This window comes from Myxocyprinus asiaticus, chromosome 41, assembly GCF_019703515.2.
Source record: "Myxocyprinus asiaticus isolate MX2 ecotype Aquarium Trade chromosome 41, UBuf_Myxa_2, whole genome shotgun sequence".
Classification (NCBI taxonomy): Eukaryota; Metazoa; Chordata; class Actinopteri; order Cypriniformes; family Catostomidae; genus Myxocyprinus; species Myxocyprinus asiaticus.
The window spans coordinates 5,190,477-5,214,881 of NC_059384.1; the positions used below are offsets into that span (position 1 = coordinate 5,190,477).

At 37.6% G+C, this 24,405-nt stretch overlaps 1 protein-coding gene across 4 annotated transcripts in view; it reads right to left on the reverse strand.

Annotated features, from left to right (window-relative positions):
• The window catches only part of LOC127431554 (progranulin-like), a 40,628-nt gene that overhangs the window by 1,363 nt on the left and 14,860 nt on the right, over positions 1-24,405 (reverse strand). Inside the window, exons 11-20 of one of the 4 annotated variants that reach the window (XM_051682015.1) lie at positions 21,354-21,602; positions 20,933-21,169; positions 17,114-19,845; positions 13,802-13,871; positions 11,124-11,620; positions 8,496-8,627; positions 8,162-8,290; positions 3,514-4,586; positions 1,350-1,462; positions 1,148-1,262 (exon numbers count right to left, since the gene is read on the reverse strand). In XM_051682015.1, the coding sequence (XP_051537975.1) occupies positions 19,732-19,845; positions 20,933-21,169; positions 21,354-21,602 (600 nt within the window). In that variant the 3' untranslated portion in view covers positions 1,148-1,262; positions 1,350-1,462; positions 3,514-4,586; ... (3 more) ...; positions 13,802-13,871; positions 17,114-19,731. Of the gene's footprint in view, positions 1-1,147; positions 1,263-1,349; positions 1,463-3,513; positions 4,587-8,161; positions 8,291-8,495; positions 8,628-11,123; positions 12,379-13,801; positions 13,872-17,113; positions 19,846-20,932; positions 21,170-21,353; positions 21,603-24,405 lie in introns of all 4 variants that reach the window. The other 3 variants (XM_051682016.1, XM_051682017.1, XM_051682014.1) reach the window with 3 other exon arrangements.

Consider the following 24,405-nt stretch of genomic DNA (forward strand, 5'->3'; position numbering starts at 1 on the left):
TGTAGGCCCATACAATGCAGGTAAATGATGGCCAGAACTTTGAAGCTTTAAAAAGCACATAAAGGAAGCATAAAACTAATCAATAAAAGTCCAGTGGTTAAATCCATATCTTCAGAAGTGATATGATAGGTGTGGGTGAAAAACAGATCAATATTTAAGTCCTTTTTTACTCTAAATTAAAAAAAAGAAAGCAGCCATATCACCCTGTAGCTCAAGACCGGTTGCCCACTGAAGCTAAGCAGGGTTCAGCCTGGCCAATACCTGGATGGGAGACCTCCTGGGGAAAACTAAGGTTGCTGCTGGAAGTGGTGTTATGGAGGCCAGCAGGGGGTGTGCAGTCTGTGTGGTTCCTAATGCCCCAGTATAGTGATGGGGACACTATACTGTAAAAAGGCACTGTCCTTCAGATGAGACATTAAACCAAGGTCCTGACTCTCTGTGGTCATTAAAAATCCCAGGGCACCTCTCATAAAAAGAGTAGAGGTGTAACCCTGGTGTCCCAGCCAAATTGGCCCTTCTCAATCATGGCCTCCTAATAATCCCCATCCATAAATTGGCTCTATAACTCTACTCTCTCCTCACCACCAAAAGCTAGTGTGTGGTGAGTGTACTGGCGTACTATGGCTGCTGTCACATCATCCAGGTGGATGCTGCACACTGGTGGTGTTCCCCTGCACACTGTGTAAAGTGCTTTGAGTGTAGTGTCCAAAAAGTGCTATATAAATGCAACATTCATTCATAAATTCTCCTCCCTGCCCAGAAGGTGGCGATATGTGGGAAGAATACAAAATGCCAATAACAAAAGAATGTGAAAGTGGAGATTGATTGTAAAAAAGGACTTAAATATTGATCTTTTTCACACCCACACCTATCATATCACTTCTGAAGATAGATTTAACCCCTGGAGTTTTATGGATTACTTTTATGCTTCCTTTATGTGCTTTTTAAAGCTTCAAAGTTCTCGCCATCATTTACTTGCATTGTATGGGCCTACAGAGCTGAGATAAAAAAGAAAGAAAGAAAGAAAGGAGTCATGCACATCTGGCATAGCATGAGGGTGAACAAACGATGAGAGAATTTTCATTTTCGGGTGAACTACCGCTTTAAGCATTTACAACTGCACTCATTCAGTACTGGCGAAACCTACCTTCAAAGTAGCAAGATGATGTCTGATCCATTGACACTGACCAATTGACATTGAAGCTTTGACCGTCTGTAGTGCTTCAGGAGGAGAAAACCCCTGAGCTCAGATCATCAGAATCCTTTAATGAAGGAACATTGGGTTAGCTGCTTGCTCTGGAACAAAGAGCTTTACAAAACGCAGTTGTTTTTGTACAGTATGAGTTCACCTCATCAGTAAGGTCTTGTTCACAGTCACAGTGGCTGGTACAGGTGAGAGGTTGTGCTCTGCGAGAATCAGGTAAACTTGTCACTTTTTGCTCTGTGAAGTCATATAGTCATTCTACACATCAAAACAGAAATCACCACAGATATCAACATGGCTGTTGCATAAAAAAGGATCCTGGACCACTAAATACATGGTCCTGGAACAACATCTATTGCAAATCAAAATCTGGATCAACTATTTGGAAAAATTGGGGTCACCAAGCTGCTTGGCTGACTTTAGTGGTAGGGTTTGGGCTAGAGTTAAGGCATGAATAACAATGTTATCAACAAATCACTGCCCTCCAATTTTAAGTTTAAGGTTAGGGTTATGAATGACTTTGGTTGATAGGAATGTTTTTTCAGGACAAACAAAGATCATTGATTCTGGAATATGTTCTACTTGGGTTAATTATGTTGTGTGGATGGGATGCAATAGTATTGGATTGGTCAAGCCAGATGAAATTAAACATAATTTCAATGATATTATATTTTATTTCAATGCACCTCAAATATGTTTTTAGTCTATTAAAAGTCAAAAACAGAAGTTGAAACATAGCGGACTCTAGAATTCAGGTTAAATTGTAGACACATAGTTCAGACCGTTTAAAATGGATCAGAACAAGAAAATCAGTCCCAGTTGACCAGAGGTGACATTTACGGGCGGGAAGGGTGGGACATGTCCCTACCCCTTTCATCAGTTACAGTAAGTATCTAATGCAGAAGAAACAGAAGTGTCTATAGAAGTTCTTGTGCAGGAGTTTACATTTCATTCGTATGTGTTATAAGCAGTGTTGCGTAAGTTACTTAAAAACAGTAATCCATTACAAATTACTAATTATTTCTCTAAAATTATAATCAGATTATTTTACTCATTACTTCATTGAAAAGTGATCATATTATTAATTATTCTGCTTTTAAATTACTTTCTAAAACACTTTTCCGCTCAATAAATTCAAAATAATGTCTATATTTCTTCCTTGTTCATTGTTACAGACAAGTCAAACACTCAGCACCTCAAATTTCTCCTTTACGATGCCTCGTTACAGGGCCATAATTCATGTATTCTGCATAAATAACATATAAGAAATAAGCATAACCCTATAATGTACTTTAAAGATATTAAAAGTAACTGTAATCTGATTACAAGGATTTAAAATGTAATGCACTACTTTTTTAGACTACAGTAACTAATTACTTTGTAATTGGATTACACCCAACACTGGTTATAAATGGCAATCCAGCACTGGAATTGTTATTTTTTAATGTTATAATGAGTGCTCGTTACAGCTGTTATGAGCCCCCCCCCGCCCAACTATCCCCACCACTTTTTAAAAACGAAGTGACGCTCATGCAATTGACATTATTATTTTTATGTGAATGAATAAAGAACATTTCTAGTTTGAAAATCATTTGTACTTCAGTCCTTTGTTTTGTTACACCAGAAACACTAGCTTTATGCCATGTAACCCACATTTGGTTTTCGACCATTGAAAATGGGTAAAAATGTAAGAATTTTCACATGGAGCCACACAGAGAGCCCCATATGTCTGGAATTTAACAATACAGGGCCTTAAATATGAAGACACAAAAGGAAAGATTGTTCTGAATGAGAATCAAAAATGGTATTAAAATATCTTTAATACGTCTGGATTTATTGGCACTCCAACAATGGAAAAAGAAAGTGTTGTTTTAAAATTTTTGGACTCCCAACATTAGCATATTATGCAATAAGATGTGCTGAAGTCAACTTATTTTAGTAACAGACCTACCTATCTCTGTGTTAACATAAAATAATGATGCTGCCATTTTTCTAAGGTTATGTTTTTGACCCCAAAATCATACCTGAAAATTGTCATTTAGACCCACCTCTACAGAATAATTGAATAACTTGGTAAATATTGATCCATGGCTTTAATATATTGGATTTCATCATCATTTAGGTTTCTTTCTTCAGAAGTAGTACTAACAAAATCAAAAAATTCAACTTGGAAATTTCTGAAATTTGACTGATTTGACATTGAATAACCCAGAATATAATAACATTTTGACTCTGGTATACAGATTTAAAACATCCAAATCAAGCTCTCAAAAAACAAACAAACAAACAAACAAACAACACATTCTCACCGTTCTTCTTCAGTGTGACCGACTCTTCGTCGGAATCAGTGTAGTGGTCTTCTTCACTTTGTGGGTGAGCTTCTTTTGGGTGATAAAGTGTCTATAACTTTAGGAACAGTTCCCATTCCTCCTGCGCACAATCGCTTCCCACCTCTCGAAGACTCTCCAAATCACTCTCCACCTCGTCATAAATCTCTCCATCGCTCACAAGACTTCTGATCTCTCCATCACAGCTCTCTGCTTCTAAAACACCTCGTCTACCATTTCACCATATTCTCCAAACACAACTCTCTTTTCTAGGAAATTATCAAGAACACCACTGGTTTTGCTTTCTTCAGCACGCATTTCATCTGTCCATTCTTTTGTTTCTTCACAGTTCTCTTTGACTTCTGATATGTATTTATCACACATGTCTGTCTCTTAGTCTGATTCGAGCTTGCCGGTTTCTCTCTCATAGTTTTGTTCAACATTTCCCTCATTGTTTTCCTCTGCCCCCCAGAATATCTCCATCCAGCTGCTCGTTTTGTCCTTTTTCCACAGGTTTCTTTCCATCCTCGTCCCATTTGCCCTCCTCTGTTGAGTCTGTTGCCGCCGAGTCCAATTCATCCTCATTTACAGCTCTGTCTCTCCATGTGCTCACACAGAGGATTGAAGGTGCTGAAAGGGCATTTGAGAAGGTAGGAGCTGTTGTTTTGACTGTGAAGTCTAGGGTCGTCAAAGTTGACTTGGCAATTGGGACAGATATCTCTCGCAAGCTCACGTTCGGCCAGTCCTCATTGACAGGTGCTAAATGTTGCCTGATTGATGCTTCAGGACCAGAGAGCCCACATACTGAAGGTGCATAACATATGCCAATGGTTTAATGTACATTGGTACTTTAAAAGCATGCACATTTCGTTGCAATCATAAGTGCTTTGTAACAGTCTGCACATGTTCTGAGTGTTTTATCAGTCTTTTGCAGCAGTTCGGATGCCGAGTCTCTCTCTTTTGGCTCCTTAACCAGCCCCGTTTTGATGGCATCACAGGTCAGTGGGTCACAGTCAGAAGGAATCTCTCACAAAAGGAGGGGGCTCACTGATAATCTGACAATCATAACTTACTTAAACAGTTTGCTAAATAGGCACCCTTTATAGGATCACAAGAATCGCTGTCTATACATGAATAAGAACATAATTATGTGGGGGTAATATATAAATTATTTAGTATATAAATCGAGTGTATAAATTCTGAATATATAATTTCAAATCTGAATATATAGTTATAAATCTAAATATACAGTTGTTAATTTGAATAAATAGTTTAAAATCCAAATATGCAATTATAAATCTAAATATATTGTTATAAGTCTGAATATATAGTTGTAAATCTGAATATATAATTAGAAAACTCTGAGTGGAGTGGTGGTGGCGTAGTGGGCTAAAGCACATAACTGGTAACATAGCTGGTTCAATCCCCACAGCCACCACCATTGTGTCCCTGAGCAAGGCACTTAACTCCAGGTTGCTCCAGGGGGATTGTCCCTGTAATAGGGGCACTGTAAGTCGCTTTGGATAAAAGCATCTGCCAAATACATAAATGTAAATGTAAAAACATTATTACATAGTTATACATTTGAATAGTTATAAATCTGAATATATAGCTGTAAATCTGAATTTAATGTTAGTTGTAAATCCTAAATAGATTTTTATAAGTTTGAATGTGTAGTTGTAATTCCGAATATAGTTATAAATCTGAATATATAGTTGTAAATCCAAATGTATAATTGTAAATCTCATTACATAGTTATAAATCTGAACATTTAGTTATGAATCTGAATATACAGTACAGTTGTAAATCTGAGTATATAGTTGTAAATCTGAATTTAAAGTCAGTTATAACTCTGAATATATTGCAAATCTCAATATATAGTTATGAATCCTAAATAGATTGTTATAAGTCTGAATATAGAATTATAAATCTAAATATAGTATATATAGCTATAATTCTGAATATATTGTTATAAGTTTAAATTTATAGCTATAAATCCTGTACATATTATTATAAATTTGAGTATATGGTTGTAAATCTGAATATTTAGTTATAAATTCTAAATATATTATTGTAAGTCTGAAAATGTACAGTACTTGGAAATCCAAATACATAGCTATATCCAGAAAATAAAGTTATAAATCCTAAATATATAGTTATACCGTAAATCCAAATATATAGTTATAATTCCTGAAAAAATAGTTAGAAATCTGAATCTATAGGTGTAAATATGAACAGATTGTTATATATCTGAATAATGATTGTAAATCTGTATACAGTATATAGTTATAAATTAGCATATGTAGTTATAATTCCTGAAAATATAGTTATATATCTAAATATTTAATTGTAAATCTGTATGTTTAGTTATTTTTCTGTAAATCTGAATATAAAAATGTATCTCTGAACATATAGTTATAAATCTGAATACATAAATATAAATCCCTGAATATATAGTTGTAAATCCTGAATATATAAATGTAGTTTTATTAATAAGCCAAGACATTGAAATACTGGCATCTAAAATGGATAAAATGCATTCACACTCACAACCTTACACACATATCCGTATACTGTCCAATTACTTATATTGTTCTTCAATTAAGCTACTCATAATTACCACAGTTACTACCTGTAATCATTACAGACACTTATTGTCATTTTAAGATTTAAATAAACATTATTTATAATGTTCATCAATAATGAACTTTCTGGCTAGGGAGGGCCATCCTCACTATATTTGTAAGGGCATTTTCAGAAATGTGGCCCTCACAAGTACAGTAAAACAAATACAAACACACTCTCTCTCTTCGTTTCTCTTTCAGACTCTGTTACCTTCAGATATAAAGCATGTCACACTGCACACTGGCGGAACTCTCTGGAGATCCTCCAAGCACCCTTTAAAGGAGCCTCAAATATCCTATTTATGTATTAAAGGAACTTCAAGAAACAACCCCAATTCCAAAAAAGTAGGGACAGTATGAAAAATATGAATAAAAACCAAAAGGAGTGATTTGTCATTTATATTCAGCCTTTGCTATATTGAAAGCACTACAACTAAACATTATATGATGTTTTACCTTGTGAATTTGCATTGTTTTTTTTTTAAATGTACAGTAATTTCAAATTAATTGATTGCAACATGCTCCAAAAAAGCTGAGACAGACAATTTAAGACTACTAACAATTTGATGAGTTGAGATAGTAAAGTGATGTGAAACAGGTGAGGCAATTGTGTCATAGTACATAAGGAGCCTCCAAAAACAGCCTAGTCTTTCAAGATTAAGGATCATTCAAGACTTATCTCTTGGCAAATTGACACTTCAGCAAAAAATTTAGCACTTTGAGAACAATTTTCCACAAAGACACATTGGAAGGATTTGGGGCATTTCACCCTCTACAGTGCACAATATAATTAAAAGATTCAAGGAATATGGTCAAATCTCGGTGCGTAAAGGGCAAGACGAAAACCACTTCTGAATGCACGTGATCGCTGATCCCTCAGATGTCACTGACTTAAAAAACATAATTCATCTGTAATGGATATCATGAACATGGGCTTGGGATTACTTTAGTAAACCTTTGTTAATCAACACCATTCACCATTGCATCCACAGATGCAAGTTAAGACTTTACTATGTAAAGGAGAAGCCATACATCAACACTGTCCAGAAGTGCTGCCAACTTCTCTGGTCTCATTCTCAACTTTAGTCCGAAGAGTCCACATTTAAAAGAGTTTTTGAAAAACACAGACGTCGTGTTATCCGGGCCAAAGTTATTAGCATCAGGTCCAAAAGCCAGTGTCTGTATGGGTCAGGGATGTTTCTGTGCCCATGGCATGGGTAACTCGCACATCTGTGAGAACACCATGAATGCAGACAGATATGTACAAATTTTGGAGCAGCATATACTGCCATCCAGCACCATCTTTTCCAGGGATGTCCCTGCATTTTCCATCAGGACAACTTCAAACCACATACTACCTGGATTACAAGTGCATGGCTGTGTGAGCAGAGAGTGCGGGTGCTAGAATGGCCTGCCTGCAGTCCTGACAATCTCTAATTGAGAATGTGTGGTGCATTATGAAGTGCACAATATGGCTATGAAGACCCCGTACAATTGTGCAACTAAAGCCTGCATAATGGATGAATGTGGGAAAATTCCACTATCTAAACTTGTGTCTTCAGTGCCCAAATGCTTAATAAGTGTTATTAGAACAAATGGTGACGTTTCACAGTGGAAAACACTCGACTGTCCCAAATTTTTTGGAGCGTGTTGCAATCATCCGATTTGACATTACTGTACATTTAAAAAAAACGATGAAATTCACAGGTTAAAACATCATATAATGTTTAGTTGTAGTGCTTTCAATATGGCAAAGGGTGAATATAATTTACAAATCACTCCTTTTTGTTAGCATTTTTCATACTGTCCAAAATTTTTCAGAATTGGGGTTGTATATTTCGAAAGCTTTGAAGCCTTTCTCTTATGATGGGATTACTTAAGGAACTGTTGATAGTCCTTAAAGTTCTCATAGGAAAATCTTGTAAGTTCTCGTTTCTCAGAGAACTGAACCAACATTCCACTAATGGTTTTTTTGTTTGTTTTTTTTACATGGAAACAATAATCACCTCTTTTTAGATCCATGAAGAGTATCACATTGGCTCCTTCTCTCATGGCTCCATACAGCTGGATGACACGAGGAGAGTCCAGTCGGCTCCATGTTTCCACTTCTCTCACCTAATGCTACAAAGAGGAATCTTCACAAGAGAGTAATGCATGCAATCAGTCAGAGAATTAGGACAGCAAGTCATATTTTGTTCATATCAGCCAAACTTTAATAAAATTAGTCTACTTTAGCCAAATTAATGCTCACAGAGTGCAATAGGCAGCAAACTAGAATTATAGGAACAGAAAATAGAGATTTAAATTTTTTTAATAAATGAGCAGAAAATGGATATTCACCCTCTTGGCAGCACATGTAAATCCTATTTGTTTGTCTCGGATGAAGACATCTCCATATGACCCATTCTGGATGTGGCGAAGAAGTGAATATTCATGACCCTCTTGATATTTTGAGTTCTTCACCTAGAGAAACTAAGAAACGGCAAATCCTGAAACCCTGACCTGAACAATCTAAGAAACCTACTTTAAAGAATGATACATACATATAACACCAATGAAAAGTTTCTATACTTGAAAGAAGGTTTACCAAAATTATCAAAAGGTCTTAATTTAAAAGTCATTTTAAATTTTTATATACTGTTTATTGGCAATCAAAAATATTTAACTCTTTGCAGCAGCGTTACAACACATAACTTGAGCTGCATACGAAGCAAGCAAAGTATGAAAGTCTGCATCCTGAGGTTTGTCCAGGTGAATGTTAAAAGTAGTCAAATGCACCTTTCAACATTCACCTGGACAAACCTCAGGCCGTAGACTTTCATACTTTGCTTGCCTTGTTTGACCTCAAATGCCTCAACTGTAAAAACTCACAAATCAGGTAACCAGCTGGAACTTATCTACACATAACTGTACCACTGTTCCAATCACATTCCAATCATTTCTCTCTAAGGTTTCACATATACTGTATCTGCCACCATGCCTGTCACACACTCCTTCTCAGGTTTAATTTCGATGTAATCACCGCTCTCTCTCACCTACCCATCCTTCCTCTATGGTCTCATCCTCTCTTCCCTCCTCTAATAAACTCTCCTAGCTTTATGTTGATAATGCTTCTAACAGTCTATGCTGCACTTTAAAATTTTGTCTAGACAATATCTGTCCCCTCTCCTCCAGGCCAGCCAGTGCCACACTCCCCAACATCTGGCTATATGATGTTCTTTGTGAACATCAGTTCAAACTCAGGGCTGCTGAAAGACAATGCCACAAATCTAAAGACCCAGTTGACCTGAGTAAGTATCAGTCACTGCTCTCTTCCTTCTCTGCTAATGTCTCCACCGCTAACTCACTGGTACCTTTACCCACTACATTTAAGCAGGCTCGAGTTACCCCACTGCTTAAAAAACCCATACTAAACACTGCACTCTTAGAAAATTATAGACCAGTCTCTCTCCTCCCCTTCATAGCAAAAATACTTAAACAAGTCTTGTTCAGCCAGGTCTCCTCTTTTCTTTTGCAGAAAAACCTGCTAGACATCAACCAGTCTGGCGTCCAAAGTGGACACTTAACTTTGACTGCATTGCTGTCAGTCACCGAAGCTCTGCAGCTGGTGAGAGCAGCATCCAAATTGTCTGTAAACATTTTGCTGGATCTGTCTGCCGCTTACGATACGTTAACCACCAGATCCTCCTTTCCACCCTCTCGACAATGGGCATCACAGGAAACTCCACTGGATTAAGCCTTACACCTCACAGGTAGGTCCTTCAGGGTGACTTTGAATGGAGTGGTGTCAAATAGTCAAAAAGATTAGCTACCGGGGTACATCAGGGTTCAGTGCTTGGGCTCCTCCTCTTCTCCATATACATGACATCACTGTGATCTGTCATTCAGGCACATGGCTTTTCCTATCGTTGCTATGCCAATGACACACAACTCTACCTTTCATTCCAGCCTGATGATCCTACAGTAGCTGCACGGATCTCAGCCTGCCTAGTAGACATCTCGTTCTGGATGGAAAAACACCACCTACAACTCAACCTAGCAAAGCCGGAACTTCTTGTTATTCCAGCAAGCCCAGCTATACAAAATAACTTCACCATTCTGCTACATGCATCAACAATCACACCATTCAGGACAACCAGAAATCTTGGGGTTGTGTTTGACGATCAGTTGAACTTCACGGACCACATTGCAAAGACAGCTTGATTATGTAGACCTGCACTGTACAACATTAGGAAGATCAGACCTTTCCTATTGGAGCATGCTACACAACTTCTTTTCAAAGCTCTTGTCATATTTAGACTGGACTACTGCAATGCTCTTCTGGCAGGACTTCTTGCATGTACATTTAAACCTCTGCAACTATTCCGGAATGCGGCAGCACGTTTTGTTTTCAACAAGCCCAAGAGAGCGCATGTCACGCCTCTCTTCATCAAACCACACTGGCTGCCATTGGTTATTCACATCAAGTTTAAGGCATTGATGCTTGCTTTCAGAACAGCCACTGGTTCTGCACCCCCTGTCTACACTCACTACTTCAAGTCTATGTGCCCTCCAGAAGCTTGCAATCGGTGGGTGAAGTCCACAAGTTCTGATTCACTTATATGATTTGGATTTCCCAACGCTACATACTGTACATACAGTATGAGACAGGATCATTTAGATGAGCTGTTTGATTACTCCCTCAACTCCATTGCTTCATTCACAATAAAATGTGACAAATGTAGTGTTTTGTGACATTTGTATTCAGAAATCTATAGTATTGTACTGTTTGTTTGAATACAAACGTTTATTTTTGCAATTCTGTTCGATCCTAGTGCCGCAAAAATTACTTCAACTTTAACTACTCTCCATCTCTGCTTTGCAGATGCTTTTGTAATTGAGAAATAGTGAATTTAAAGCTATAATCCTTATCATAAGGTGTCTGATATCATCAAGCTTCATTTTGGTAGAATAACTTTAGTCACATACCTGCTTGGGGTGGAATAGAAACCCCTCATTTACATTCATTTTCTCCTGGTGTTTCTTCTGTGTTGCTTCTTTAATCATCTCACGAAAAAATCCTGAGAAGTGGCAGCGGTCTGTTTGAGTCACAAATCCACACAGTTCACTTTTATCCAGCTCGGGACAATCCACCAAAAAAATGGACTCTGGGTCCGACGAATTTGACTCTGCAGACAACTTTTTTAATATAACAGTCAAAGCAACCCTCAAATTCTGGCACAAACACCTCACAGGATCCATTTTTGGAATGTTTGTTGAGTGAGTCAAAGTGAATCTTTTCAAAACCTTTAAAAGATGACTTAACAGTTAGAATCAGAGCTGTAGGTTCAACTGTAAATGGAACAATGAGGAATCGGATTCACAGTCAGCGGTGTAGCATGAACTCTCAGAACTTTTGCTGAATATAGAGGAAGCTGAACCCCATTCTGCCTTGGCAAGACTGTGACAGAAATCCGTATCCCAATCTGTGTAAATACGAGTCAAAATCCCCATCATCTGAGAAAGACTCAAAGCAGTTAGTGTTAAGCCTGGCACTGTAATGTGAAGATTTGGAGCGTTACTGGTCGATTTATAGTCACTCAACATGTACAAATTATCAGAGTCTTTACATTCTGCTTTATCAAAGCTGTTCTAGACAGATACAGGATCTTGCCTGTTACTTATGTGAACTTTGGCATGGAGATTGTGGGTATCACAGTCTCCTAGAAAGGTACAGCAAGAAGAATAACAGCCTTTGATACTTTCAGCATAAATATATGCTGACTCTGAGTCTATTGTGCGATGAGACTCCAAGATAGAAGGGAAGTCAACCTCCAACTTGTGAAGGCACAAATGGGAAATGCTAATGTTGCCTTCCTGAGGACAACTGCAGAGATGGACGCTAGCATTTTGGTTGTCTGGAGTTTGAGTGACCTGTTGAAGCCAAGATAAGTGCTCTGGAGTGGATGAGAACCTGTCGACACCCTGGATTCTGTGTTTGGAACATCTTGAGGTGCAGTCGTTCTTATGTTCAGAGAATACAGAAGGATCCTCTCTTATCTGTCTAACATTTTCTTCAGATCTTATTCTTCTCTTTTTTGCTCTGTCTTTCCAGCTCATTTGTCCACTGTTTGTGTCTCTACATGTGTTGTGCTTGTGTCTTCAGTCTCTGTTCTATGTTTCTTGAAGTTTTTGGAGGGAACAGAGTGTAGCTTTCATCTCTCTTTTCATCTTTGACAGGAACCTAGGTGTTACCAAGATAAATACAGCAGTTACTTAAGGGGCCTGGGTAGCTCAGCGAGTATTGATGCGGACTACCGCCACTGGAGTCGCGAGTTTGAATCCAGGGCGTACTGAGTGACTCCAGCCAGGTCTCCTAAGCAACCAAATTGGCCCGATTGCTAGGGAGGGTAGAGTCACATGGGGTAACCTCCTCGTTTTTGCGATTAGGGGTTCTCGCTCTCAATGGGGCACGTGGTAAGTTGTGCATGGATCGCGGAGAGTAGCATGAGCCTCCCGTGCAGTGAGTCTCCGTGGTGTCATGCACAACAAGCCACGTGATAAGATGCACGGATTGACTGTCTCAGGAGGTGGCAACTGAGACTTGTCCTCCGCCACCCAGATTGAGGTAACTGCGCCACCACGAGGACCTACTAATTAGTGGAAATTGGGCATTCCAAACTGGGGAGAACAGGGGATAATTATTATTATTATTATTATTATTATTTTAAATACAGCAGTTATTTAAAAAACTGATCCATAATCATATTATTTAATTGAATGTAAATGAGTCAACGATGTGACATTCATATTTTTTGTCCGGATGTATTAAGTTAGTCAAAAATACATTCAAAATGCAATTCACAAAACAATTACTTGCATACACCTATAATATATTTTCAATTTCTGAGTTCAAAGTCATTTTGATATTTTTTCTGGGGCTTAAAGTAAAACTTGTCTAAGTGGTGTAACCCTCCAAAGACAGTAAAAATAAGTCTCATTAAAAGCTGAAATTCTTGAGATGTTTTGCCATAAGTATCTTTTATTTTTATTTATTTAAAAAATTAAGAAGTGAAACAATTTTGTTTTAAAATATAATTGATATTTGAAAAACTTGTCCACCAAGTCAAAGTCAGGTGGTGTAGCCAACATGTTGGTAGCCATTTTGTTGTCATGTGACAAAAAAAAACAAAACAGAGAAGAGCCTTTTAGACTCATTTCTGTGTGAGAATTTAAAAAATATATAAATCAGATAATTTGACATTTTTATGAAAAGGTACATTTTCTCAGGTCAGATGGAGTAACCCTAACACAACATCTTGATATTCATGACAAGAAATGTGTGATATTTGTGAAAAAAGAAATAAATTTTAAAAATTTGAAAAATGTTTGAGAACTTTTTTTAAATTAACGATTAAGTTGTTAACATTCGCGTGTATTAAAGGTGCACGTAAGGTATTTTAAAACATTTTATTGGATGGTTAAACCACTTCACATTTTTTAGTCATTAAATACATTTTTGGTTGAAAACCAACATGGACACAAATATTACATTTCTACCAACAAGATGCATTTGTTTTAAACAAGACTTTTAAAAGATTTCTTATTTTTATAATCTCAGAAAACCAGCGACTGAAAAAAATCAAATCACATTTTGCAGCATTTACCTGTTGCTAAGGCACAACTGGATAATGCTGTTTTCTACATGTTTTAAGCCAAAGGTTTGACATTCCTCATCTGAAAATACAGAAAACCTCATATAAAACATAAACATTAACACATAAAAACATCTACCTACACTGGCAGCCATAGGTTTGGAATAATGTACTGATTTTGCTGTTTCGGAAGGAAATTGGTACTTTAACTCACCAAAGTTGCATTCAACTGATCACAAAGTATAGTCAGGACATTACTGATGTAAAAAACAGCACCATCACCATTTGAAAAAAGTAATATTTGATCAAATCTAGACAGACCCCATTTCCAGCAGCCATCACTCCAACACCTTATCCTTGAGTAATCATGCTATATTGCTAATTTGGTACTAGAAATCACTTATCATTATATCAAACACAGCTGAAAGCTATTTGGTTCATTAAATGAAGCTTAACATTGTCTTTGTGTTTGTCTTTGAGTTGCCACAGTATGCAATAGACTGGCATGTCTTGAGGTCAATATTAGGTCAAAAATTTCAAAAAAGAAACGGCTAGAAACTCGTCAGTCAATCACTGTTTTGAGGAATTAAGGCTATACAATGCTTGAAATTGCCAAAAAACTAAAGATTTCATACAAAGGTATTGTAAGGGGGAAGTCACCCACTGGCCCAAGGACGGTATCCAATGGCGTGGCTGAAGGTCTCTTGCGTGTTCTGTCTTATCGTGCGTGACATTAAATAATACTTTGATTATTTGATTTGAGTTCCATGTTTTTTATTAATCTTATCATTAATTCTTTTCTTTATTTCATCTGACTCCAATTATGAAAAACCTCGTTGATGTATCTATGCTCTGAATTTTAGTAATTCTCTCTTCTAGACTGCATTTGTTACTTCAATGTTATTTGGGTCCTGTGCTGGTCAGACACAGGTCCTTTTAACTACAAATTCATCAGTTTCAGATATTAGTAGGTTTTAGACTAAGTCCATATAGGTTCTTGGCTTTATCCGTTTAGTCTTATTTGGCTAAGTTCTATAATAGATTCTCGGTTTACCGTTTAGCCCCAGTCAATTAAGTCCTGTTTTACAGGTTCTCGGTCCTACATTTAGTATTCCCATTTAATTCTACTTGGCTAAGTTCTATAATAGATTCTCGGTTTACCGTTTAACCCCAGTCAATTAAGTCCCGTTTTACAGGTTCTCGGTCCTACATTTAGTATTCCCATTTAATTCTACTTGGCTAAGTTCTGTTATAGATTCTTGGTTTACCATTTAGCCTCTTACATACTTAACTACTGGGTTACTTCTGAAGTAGCTTAATTAAGCCAACTCTGACCATAGATTTGTAGTTAACAAGAAATATACTAGAAAACAGTCCTTCAGAATGAATCATAATAACAATTTATTTACCAGGTAATAGTAATACATTCAAACAATCCAATTAAAATAATAAATCAAACTCAAAGCTATCAGTGAACCAAACATAATAATATATTTAAAGTTGTATTCCATTCAAACATTTACCAAACATAAGAAATACAAATTGGCATTACCTGGTAGTGAAAAAACTACATGCAAACGACGAAGCATGGGAGATCTGATTTGCAGATTCCCCGAGCTTCTCTGCCATCCCTCCTTAAGTACCAAACGATTCCATTGTTATTTCAGATGTGTGTGTTTGATGTTATTTAGGATTTAGTTTATAATTTAGGGAGTTGTAAATCAACCTTTGATTGAGTAGGTTGTTTGATGTTTACAAAGAATACACCTAATCTGCATACAACATCTGGTCTCTGTGTGAGACTTGGGAGGGGCATGCCCCGGATAGGATACTGTATTTTATTAAGTTCTTAAATCTTACTTGTGATTTGACTTTGCTGAAAAGGAATGAGACCGTTTTACCAGTCGCACTGAGACCTCTTGAATGATACCAAACATGATCAGAAAACCTTTTACATTACAGAACAGTATAAGTCATAACTTAGTTTTTAGTGTCCTTAAGGTGACCTGAGGTGAGAGAGAGAGAGAGAGAGCAGATGTGAGTGTGAATTGCGTTTTATGGTCCCCAATCAGTAGGGTTTGTTTTCTCAGGTGGAGATGCTCCTCTGTGTGAGAGTTTTGTGACGTTGGTTCTCGCAGAATTCTTTGACTTTCCCGGAAGTAATGCAAACAATTCTGTGTCAGTCTTACAGTGTACGCTACAGTCTTCAAAGACAAAGGACAACTGGCTCTAACAAGGACAGAAAGAGATGTGGAAGACCAGATGTACAACTAAACAAGAGGATAAGTACATCAGAGTCTCTAGTTTGAGAAATAGACGCCTCACATGTCCTCAGCTGACAGCTTCATTGAATTCTACCCGCTCAACACCAGTTTCATGTACAACAGTAAAGAGAAGACTCAGGGGTGCAGGCCTTATGGGAAGAATTGCAAAGAAAAAGACACTTTTGAAACAGAAAATCAAAAAGAAAAGGTCAGAGTGGGCAAAGAAACACAGACATTGGACAACAGATAATTGGAAAAGAATGTTATGGATCTTAACCCCATTGAGCTTTTGTGGGATCAGCTAGACTGTAAGGTGTGTGAGAAGTGCCCGACAAGACAGACACATCTATGGCAAGTGCTTCAGGAAGCATGGGGTGAAATGTCACCTGAGTATCTGGACAAACTGACAGCTAGAATGTTAAGGATCTGCAAAGCTGTCATTGCTTTGTAATAGTCATTTTTCATGTTATTAATGTCCGGACTATACATTGTGATCAGCTGAATGCCACTTTGGTGAATAAAAGTACCAATTTCTTTCCATAAGAGCAAAATTTGTACATTATTCCAAACTTTTGGCCGCCAGTGTAAACATATCATTCTCTAAATGTGATTGCTTATGGCACTCGCTCTTAAGATAAGAGAATAATCAGTACATTTACAAGAAGTGAGCACACAAACATATACTCATAAAAATATAGGTTCAAATTATCACCACAAAGGGTTCTACAGCCTGATGCCAAAATAGAACCTTTGTATCTTCTCTTGATAGAACAAGCAATATGCTAATCTAAAGAACCTGTAATGTAACACTGAGAACTTTTTGTAACATTATATAAATGTAACCTATAATGTAACATTAAGAACATTTTTAATATCCATAAAACCACATATCCAATTCAAAAACCTGACACAGTAACAAATGGTTCTTGATGAGAAGACGAACTTGAACACACTGAAGAACCTTTACTTTGAGGTATGTACATTAATTATACCCACTACTGTCTAAAAATTTGTTGACATTCCCTGAACCCAATGAACTTTTAAACTCGTCCTCTCTCACCTCTTGGCTGTGCCATGATGAATGATATCCCTACTTCTTCCGTGGCCACTTGCTCTCATTCTTCCACAGCTCTTGCCTCGTCTCCACACTCTTTGCCCGACGTTGAAGTCCCCTAATCCAGATATGCCAGTGTAGAGACCTCCTGAAGCCTGCTGGAGTGAGACGTGGTCAGTATGGCCATTCCTCTGTCCTCCTGGCTGGAATGGAGGCCAATGAGATAACTGGGGCAAATAACAAGAGTTTCAAGTATTTTGACTGAGGATCTATGTTTTGGAGGGAACCTTCCCAAGAAAAGCGTTGTAACTTCCATCCCTCTTAATTTGACAAACACTCACAGATACTGTGTTCCCTATGTAGTGTTCACTGGAGAGCTGCTGCCTTAAGTATATTAATAGCATAGTGACATTTGGCACGTTTGGAGCTGCCTCATCCCTCGCCCAGCAGCTGTCTCAGTCGCTCACTTTCACACCAGATCATTTATCAGAGTCCAACATTCCTCAGCTTTTTTTCTGTCTCTAAGTTTGTTTGTTTTTTACCTTGAACTTTGATTTCCAATTGCTGTTTGTTGTAGTTAAACTGTCAGACAATGACATTTTTCTCCTTCGGTTTTTCCTGGTTTCCAATTTCAACATAACTGCACATACTTAACAACATTCACACCTTTCTGGTCTAGAACCAACACACACATTTCATTAGCTATCTAAATGGGGACATACCCCATGATAATGTTAAAATTAGGGGTCCAAGAACTGAAGCTTCTTCTCTAAAAGCATCTGGGCAGCAAAAACTTCAAGTCCTAGAGACACCAAATTTTGCAGGATGGTTCTAAATCCCCCCACTCCCCACACTACTCACAGGCGCACATAAACATCCCCATTCCACCCTAGATGGTGCTATAATAAACCCTTTTACATTTTCAACAATATCTTCAGAAGCTTATGGGCTATAATAAAATGTTTTCTCTGATTCCCGGAGTCGGGCAAAACCAACTGACTTAATTTGAAAGCAATGTCAAAATTTCACAAAATTTGGTAGACATGGACTACAGGACACTCTGAGGACACATGCCAAATTTAATCAATTTCCATTCACAGCAAAATAAAATAATGAACTGTGATTGACATATGAAATATGTACTACCAATTTTGTCCACTAGGGAAGCCAAGACAAGATGAGAATTCATTGCAAATCTGCAAACACCATATATATGAAGTAACTAGAATATCCATTTAGAATATCCATGTCAGCCTCTCTGATTGGTTAAAGTCGCTCTTAAAACTCAAACACTTGTCAAAAGGCAAACACTGAAGGAACTTTTCCTCCCATTATTTTTCACATTTTTATGCTGTTTTGTGTTTATCATTAGTTAAACTGGTGAGAAATCCTCCCATAATCCTTGTAAAAACACTTCCTAGATATTCCATTCATCTTTGGATCACAAACCTCAGCAACAATAGGCAATGAGTGGCCAATCACATCCACCATGGCAACCAGACAGAGTTTATCAAAACAGTCATCCAAGAAATGAATGAGTCAGCATGATCTATTTTAAAGTGTTTAATTTCAGAGTTTTTTGCTGGTAAAATTATTAACCCCAAAACAAACAAATCTACTTCAACAACTAATAATAAAAAAATTAAAATAAAAAAAAATCAATATGACCTCATTGTATCACAGGTCAACAAATTGAAAACTAAAAATCAGACATAAAACAACCAAAACAAAAAACACAAAAGCAAAGCAAGCAGTTGTAGTGAATATTGAGGATGACACATACTATTTCAGGTATTGATAAATCTTTCAAAATGCATTTGAGCGCTTCTGACTTCACTAATCCTATAGAAACTTGCAAATTGAAAAGCAGGTAATTTTACTTCATTAAAACATGTGAAATTTAACAGAGGCTTTAACACCAGGTATGACAGGATTGAAATGGTTGTCCACTTCAATTCTTGTCATGGCTCAAATGCAGTCGCAGTTATAATTTTGGAACAAAATCTTTCAGAATCAGATGTTAAAACCATCAAGGTTCTGATGTGTCCTATCAGCCTAAAAAGTCTCGGATTACAGTTTTCGGTTTAGTTATTTAGCTACATTGTTTAGACAATCTAGACAACTTTTTGGGGGGATTTTTGAGAATGTTTCAGCCTCACATAATCCATTCTAGTTCTGCTCTCAGTTCACTGTCTTGCATTCTTGAATTCTGCTTTAAATGATTCTGTATTCTGTACTCTGAATTTCTTAAGCAACAGGGAAACTTGCAGAACTCAGTGTGGGCTGATCTTTAAAGTGAATTAACTTTTGTTATTATTAATTTCTTTTTTCAGTTTCATTTCAGCAGAATCTGTTTCAATCCGAGACTTTAAACAAACAGTTTTTCAGTTTATTCCGCTTTAAAGTAAAGTTCTACACATTTTACTCCAGGAAAAAAAAACTACGTTTTTAAAAACTAGACGCATAGTCCCTTATTACATAGCGGGCATCTTAAAAGACAATAATGTATGCAACATGTATTGTTGGGTTCGTGTGTAAAGTACTGGATGTATGCATTATGTATGTAGTTGTGGTTCCGTGTCAGTCAGTGGTGGGTGGACATATGTTTGTGTTTTCAGTTTCACTTAAAGAGAATTCTCCCACCAAGTGAGTGAGGATTCTTTAGTGCAACCTTTCACTTTTGGGTCACATTTGTATCCCATAGGGCAACAGTGTTTCATATCATTGCAGCATACCGCCTACAAAAAAAAGAAAAGAAAAACAGTTTTTTAAATGTTTGCATATTTTAATACAAAATGTATTTTACTAAAAGGGTATGTTCCAGGTTCAATACAAGTTAAGCTCTTAGAAAATAATGGACCCTTTTCATGGACTGTGATGATCCGTTTGAATTTTGCAGCATAAATCTAGCACACTTTTCAAACATTTTTATTAAAATGTGTACATTATTCTTTGTGTTATATTATCCTGGCATTAATAATAATAAAACTAGTCGCCACTGCTGTGATGGGGTTTCAAATACATCTGCTGAGCAAGTGCCAGTAAATTTGGCCTCTTTCTTTCTTCTATCGCAATCCATCTCTATCTATATCGTTCCTCTTTTGGAAAGTCATGGAAATGTAATCGTGGACTTTTTCTTAAGCTGTTGGAACAAATGGGAACACAAAAGTAGTAATAATATATTAATAGTAAGTTCATAGTAGTTCATCTTGCTGTAGTTTACTTTCACATTCCAAACCCAAAAAATATGAAAAAAAAGGTCTATTTTGGCTCATTTCTTAGTTCTTTTAAACAAACAAAAATCCCATTTACAGTAATGAACTTACAATGGAAGTCTATGGGGCAAGACATTCCAGGTTTAAAAGCAACAATGTGAAGCTCGTATTTGGTTACAGCGAATACATTAAATCATTTAGTACAAAAATTAGTTATTTGAACTGTAAAAATGTCTAAATTGTCCTTTTAGTGGAAGCGCTATTATTTGAAGCACATAAACTTCTGGTTATACCTTGAGAATGTTACAGTGTTAACCATCTTTACATGGTCAAAAATTGAATATAACCTTGTACAGACAAGATTAGTAAGTGACTATAATATATAAATAATGTTTGCGTAAAGTCCAGCTGTACCTGCAAAACAGTGTGCATTTTATCTTTTATTCCATTGCAATCCAATGAATCAACTGCATGTCTGTAATGTTGTATTGTATTTGTATTGAACCAAGAAAATTCCTTTAAAGATGGCAATCAGAAGTGATATCGCTGAAGTTCAGAGAAATTCAAAAGTTCATGGCGTTGCTGGTTTATGTTAGGTCTGGTCTGATACCTCTTTATATGGACAGCAGGCCCACGTAGTGTCTGACAGTCTACAGCAGGTCTGTGTGTTCGAGCAGCGTGTTGACGCGTCACACACCACCTCCTCTTCTGACTGTGTGTTTGAGTGTCTATGTTTTTGTATCAGAGCGACAGTGTGCACATCTGACGGTTTAATGCAGGTTCCAAACTCTAGGTTGCAGGTGTAGCCCTGTGGACAGCAGTGCTTATGATCGTAACAACACACAGCCTGCAGAGAGAGAAATGTCAGCAAATCAGGGAAGAGTACCCACACACACACTTGCCCCTTCTGAGGCTGAAGTGCGAAACAAGGCCCTTACAGTACTCAAAACAAACCATTTTACAGGTTGTGTGGGTGTATGTGACAGTGAATTCTATAGAAAGAATCACAGAAATAGGATCTGCACAGAAACCTTAACAAGAGGGCAACATCCCCACTCCCCTGTGGGTAATTTACAGCAGGTAGATCCAGATGCACAACTGGTTGTAGAATCACACTTCACATCTTCAACACCAGACAACACCTCTGACCTCTCAGTTACCCTTGCCTCCTGTTTCCTGTACCAGGGGATCTCATGGTAGTCTTTAGTGCATGATGTTTTCTTCTCATTACACGTGTAACCACTTGGGCAACAGTGATCGCCATCCTTGCAGCACACCGCCTTAAAAGAGAAGACATTAATTTTTTTATTAAATTCTAGACGTTAATTCTATGGCTCTGTTCCAAACACTAGTGAGTGGCCAACCTAGCCAGAATTTTTAGGCATCATAGGTATGCTCCCGATGTAAAGAGTGTAGGCAACAAAATTAAACAAAATTCTATTGAAAAAAAATATATATAGTTTAAATATATTGAGAACAAAAAAAAAAAAAGTCAAACTTTTTTGGAATTAACTGATATGGCGTCATTAGCTTAGCAACAAATTAGTGTCAAAGTCTTTAAAAAAAAAAAAAAAAACGATGAGTGATTAGCTTAGCAACATGCTAGCATCAAATGTTTAGGGAATTAAATGCATCATTAGCTTAGTAACATGCTAGCGTCAATCTTTTTGGGAATTAACCAAGTTGAGTCATTAGCTTAGTAACATGTTAGCATCAAACTCTAGTGGAATAAAACTGTATTGAGTCATTAGCCTAACAAATTAGTATCAAAGACTTTAAAACAGATGCACAGGTAGTTGTAATAACCAGTGCCTTCAGCCCAGCTGCGGGGTCATCAGCCGGTAGCCACCTATCTTCAATGTTTCGCCCCATTAATCCCAGAACATCTCCTGGTGGTGGGGTAGGGGTCAGGGACGTCTCCCTGCCACGCCCCACAGCTGGACACCGGATCCCCTCCAACACCTCGCATCCTTGCCTTCCCATCCAAACATCTTTCCATCACAAATTACTTGCAACCAGGGTTCTATGTCATAATAGGACCACAACATTACATCCGGCCTCAAGGAGGTAATGGCAACCTCGGTAGGAAATTTTAGCTGCTGGCCAAGGTCAACCATCATTGACCAATCACTTCCAGACGCCAAGATTGATCTGGCATCCCTCCATGCTGTGCCTTGTGCGGCACCTCCCTTTTTAACAAAATTAGCACCCTGCCTCTGGGGAGCATGGTTGCCTTTGTTTGCCTTTACTCTATGCACCTCTAGGATCTCTGCCAGCTTCCGCAGGACCTGATCATGCCACCACCTGTACCATCCTTGTGCCAGGGTAGTCTTGCACCCGATCAATATGTGCTGCAAGTTTGCTCTTGGGGCCTAACAGAGGGGGCAACTCTCCTCTTTGCTATACCACAGAGACCCAGGGCTTGGTAGGGTATCATAGGTGGATCTTATTAGAAAACTTTGCCTGGCCTGGGGTACCTTCCTAACACTCTCAGATGTCCCCTCCTATATGGTCCAGTGCCCTTGCTGCTGAAGGCTGACTGCCCTAACTTTATACCCTTCCGCTTCCATCCTAGTCACTTCCGTAACTACCATTAGTTTGGGAGCCACCCCCCATCAAAGGGCTGTTCTTCCTGACGGTGTTCTTCCAACAATCTCTTGATGCTTCAGTCTTGAAACCGCCTGGTTTACGACCTCCTCTGCCTTCCAAGTTTTGTCTGTTCTGACTTGAACTTGACCTGCCCTCACTGCCTGGTCTGTCGATTCCCGTAGCTCCAAAACAAGCCTGGTCTTTTCCTGCTTTTTGAAGATAAACATATAAAAATGTAGGGCTACCAAAACACTAATTGTAAAATAAATTATTACAGATCATAGTGTGGATGTGCTCTGTTTAACTGAAACCTGGCTTAAATCGGATGAATATATTAGTTTAAATGATTCCACTCCCCCAGGTTATTGTTATAAACATGAGCCTCGTCTGAAGGGTCGAGGAGGAGGTATTGCTACAATTTACAGTTACGTTTTTGGTGTTACTCAAAGGACAGGATAGAAGTTAAGTCTTTTGAACTAACAATGCTTAATGTGACACCGTCAGATATAAATAAAAAAATCTGTCGTCTTTTGAACTTGGTACATTATATAGATCACCCGGGCCGTACTCAGATTTCCTTGGTGAATTTGCAAATTTTCTATCAGATCTAGTAGTTAATGTAGATAGAGCTTTAATTGTTGGTGACTTCAACATTCACATAGATAATGAAAATGACACATTGGGATTAGCAATTATCGATATTTTCAACTTTCTTGGAGTCAGACAAAATGTGACAGGACCAACTCATTGCCATAATCATACATTAGATTTAATTTTTTAATATGGTGTTGATGTTGATACTATAGAAATCCTACCACAGAGCAATGACATCTCAGATCATTACCTCATATCTTGTTTGCTGCGATCAGCTAATGTCATTCATTCTACACCATGCAATCGGTCAGGTAGAACTATTTTTTCGTTCACTAAAGATAGCTTCACTAATAATCTTCCAGAATTGTCTCACATACTCAGTAAGCCAAAAAGTCTAGAAGAACTTGATGTAATAACAGAAAATATAAATACAGTCTTCTCTAGCACTCTTGATAGTGTCGCCCCCCCTTACAGCTCAACAGTAATGACTTCATGAATTTCTTTACTGATGAAATTAAAATAATCAGAAACAAAATTGGAACTGCCACAGCACCTCAGAAAACAGTGTCTCATCATTTTCCTCATGAGCAACTTCAATCCTTCGCTGTCGTAGGTCATGAAGAGCGAACAAAACTTATTTAAAAAAAAAATCAAAAGCCACAACATGTATGTTAGATCCAATACCAACTAAGCTCTTAAAAGAGGTATTCCCTGTAATCTCAGAACCTCTTCTTAATATTATTAACTGCTCACTATCCTTAGGAAATGTCCCAAGAAACTGGGGTTGCAGTTATCAAACCGCTTATTAAGAAGCCACAGCTTGATCCTGGAGAATTGGCTAATTACAGACCGATTTCAAATCTATCATTTATGTCAAAAATACTAGAAAATGTAGTGTCC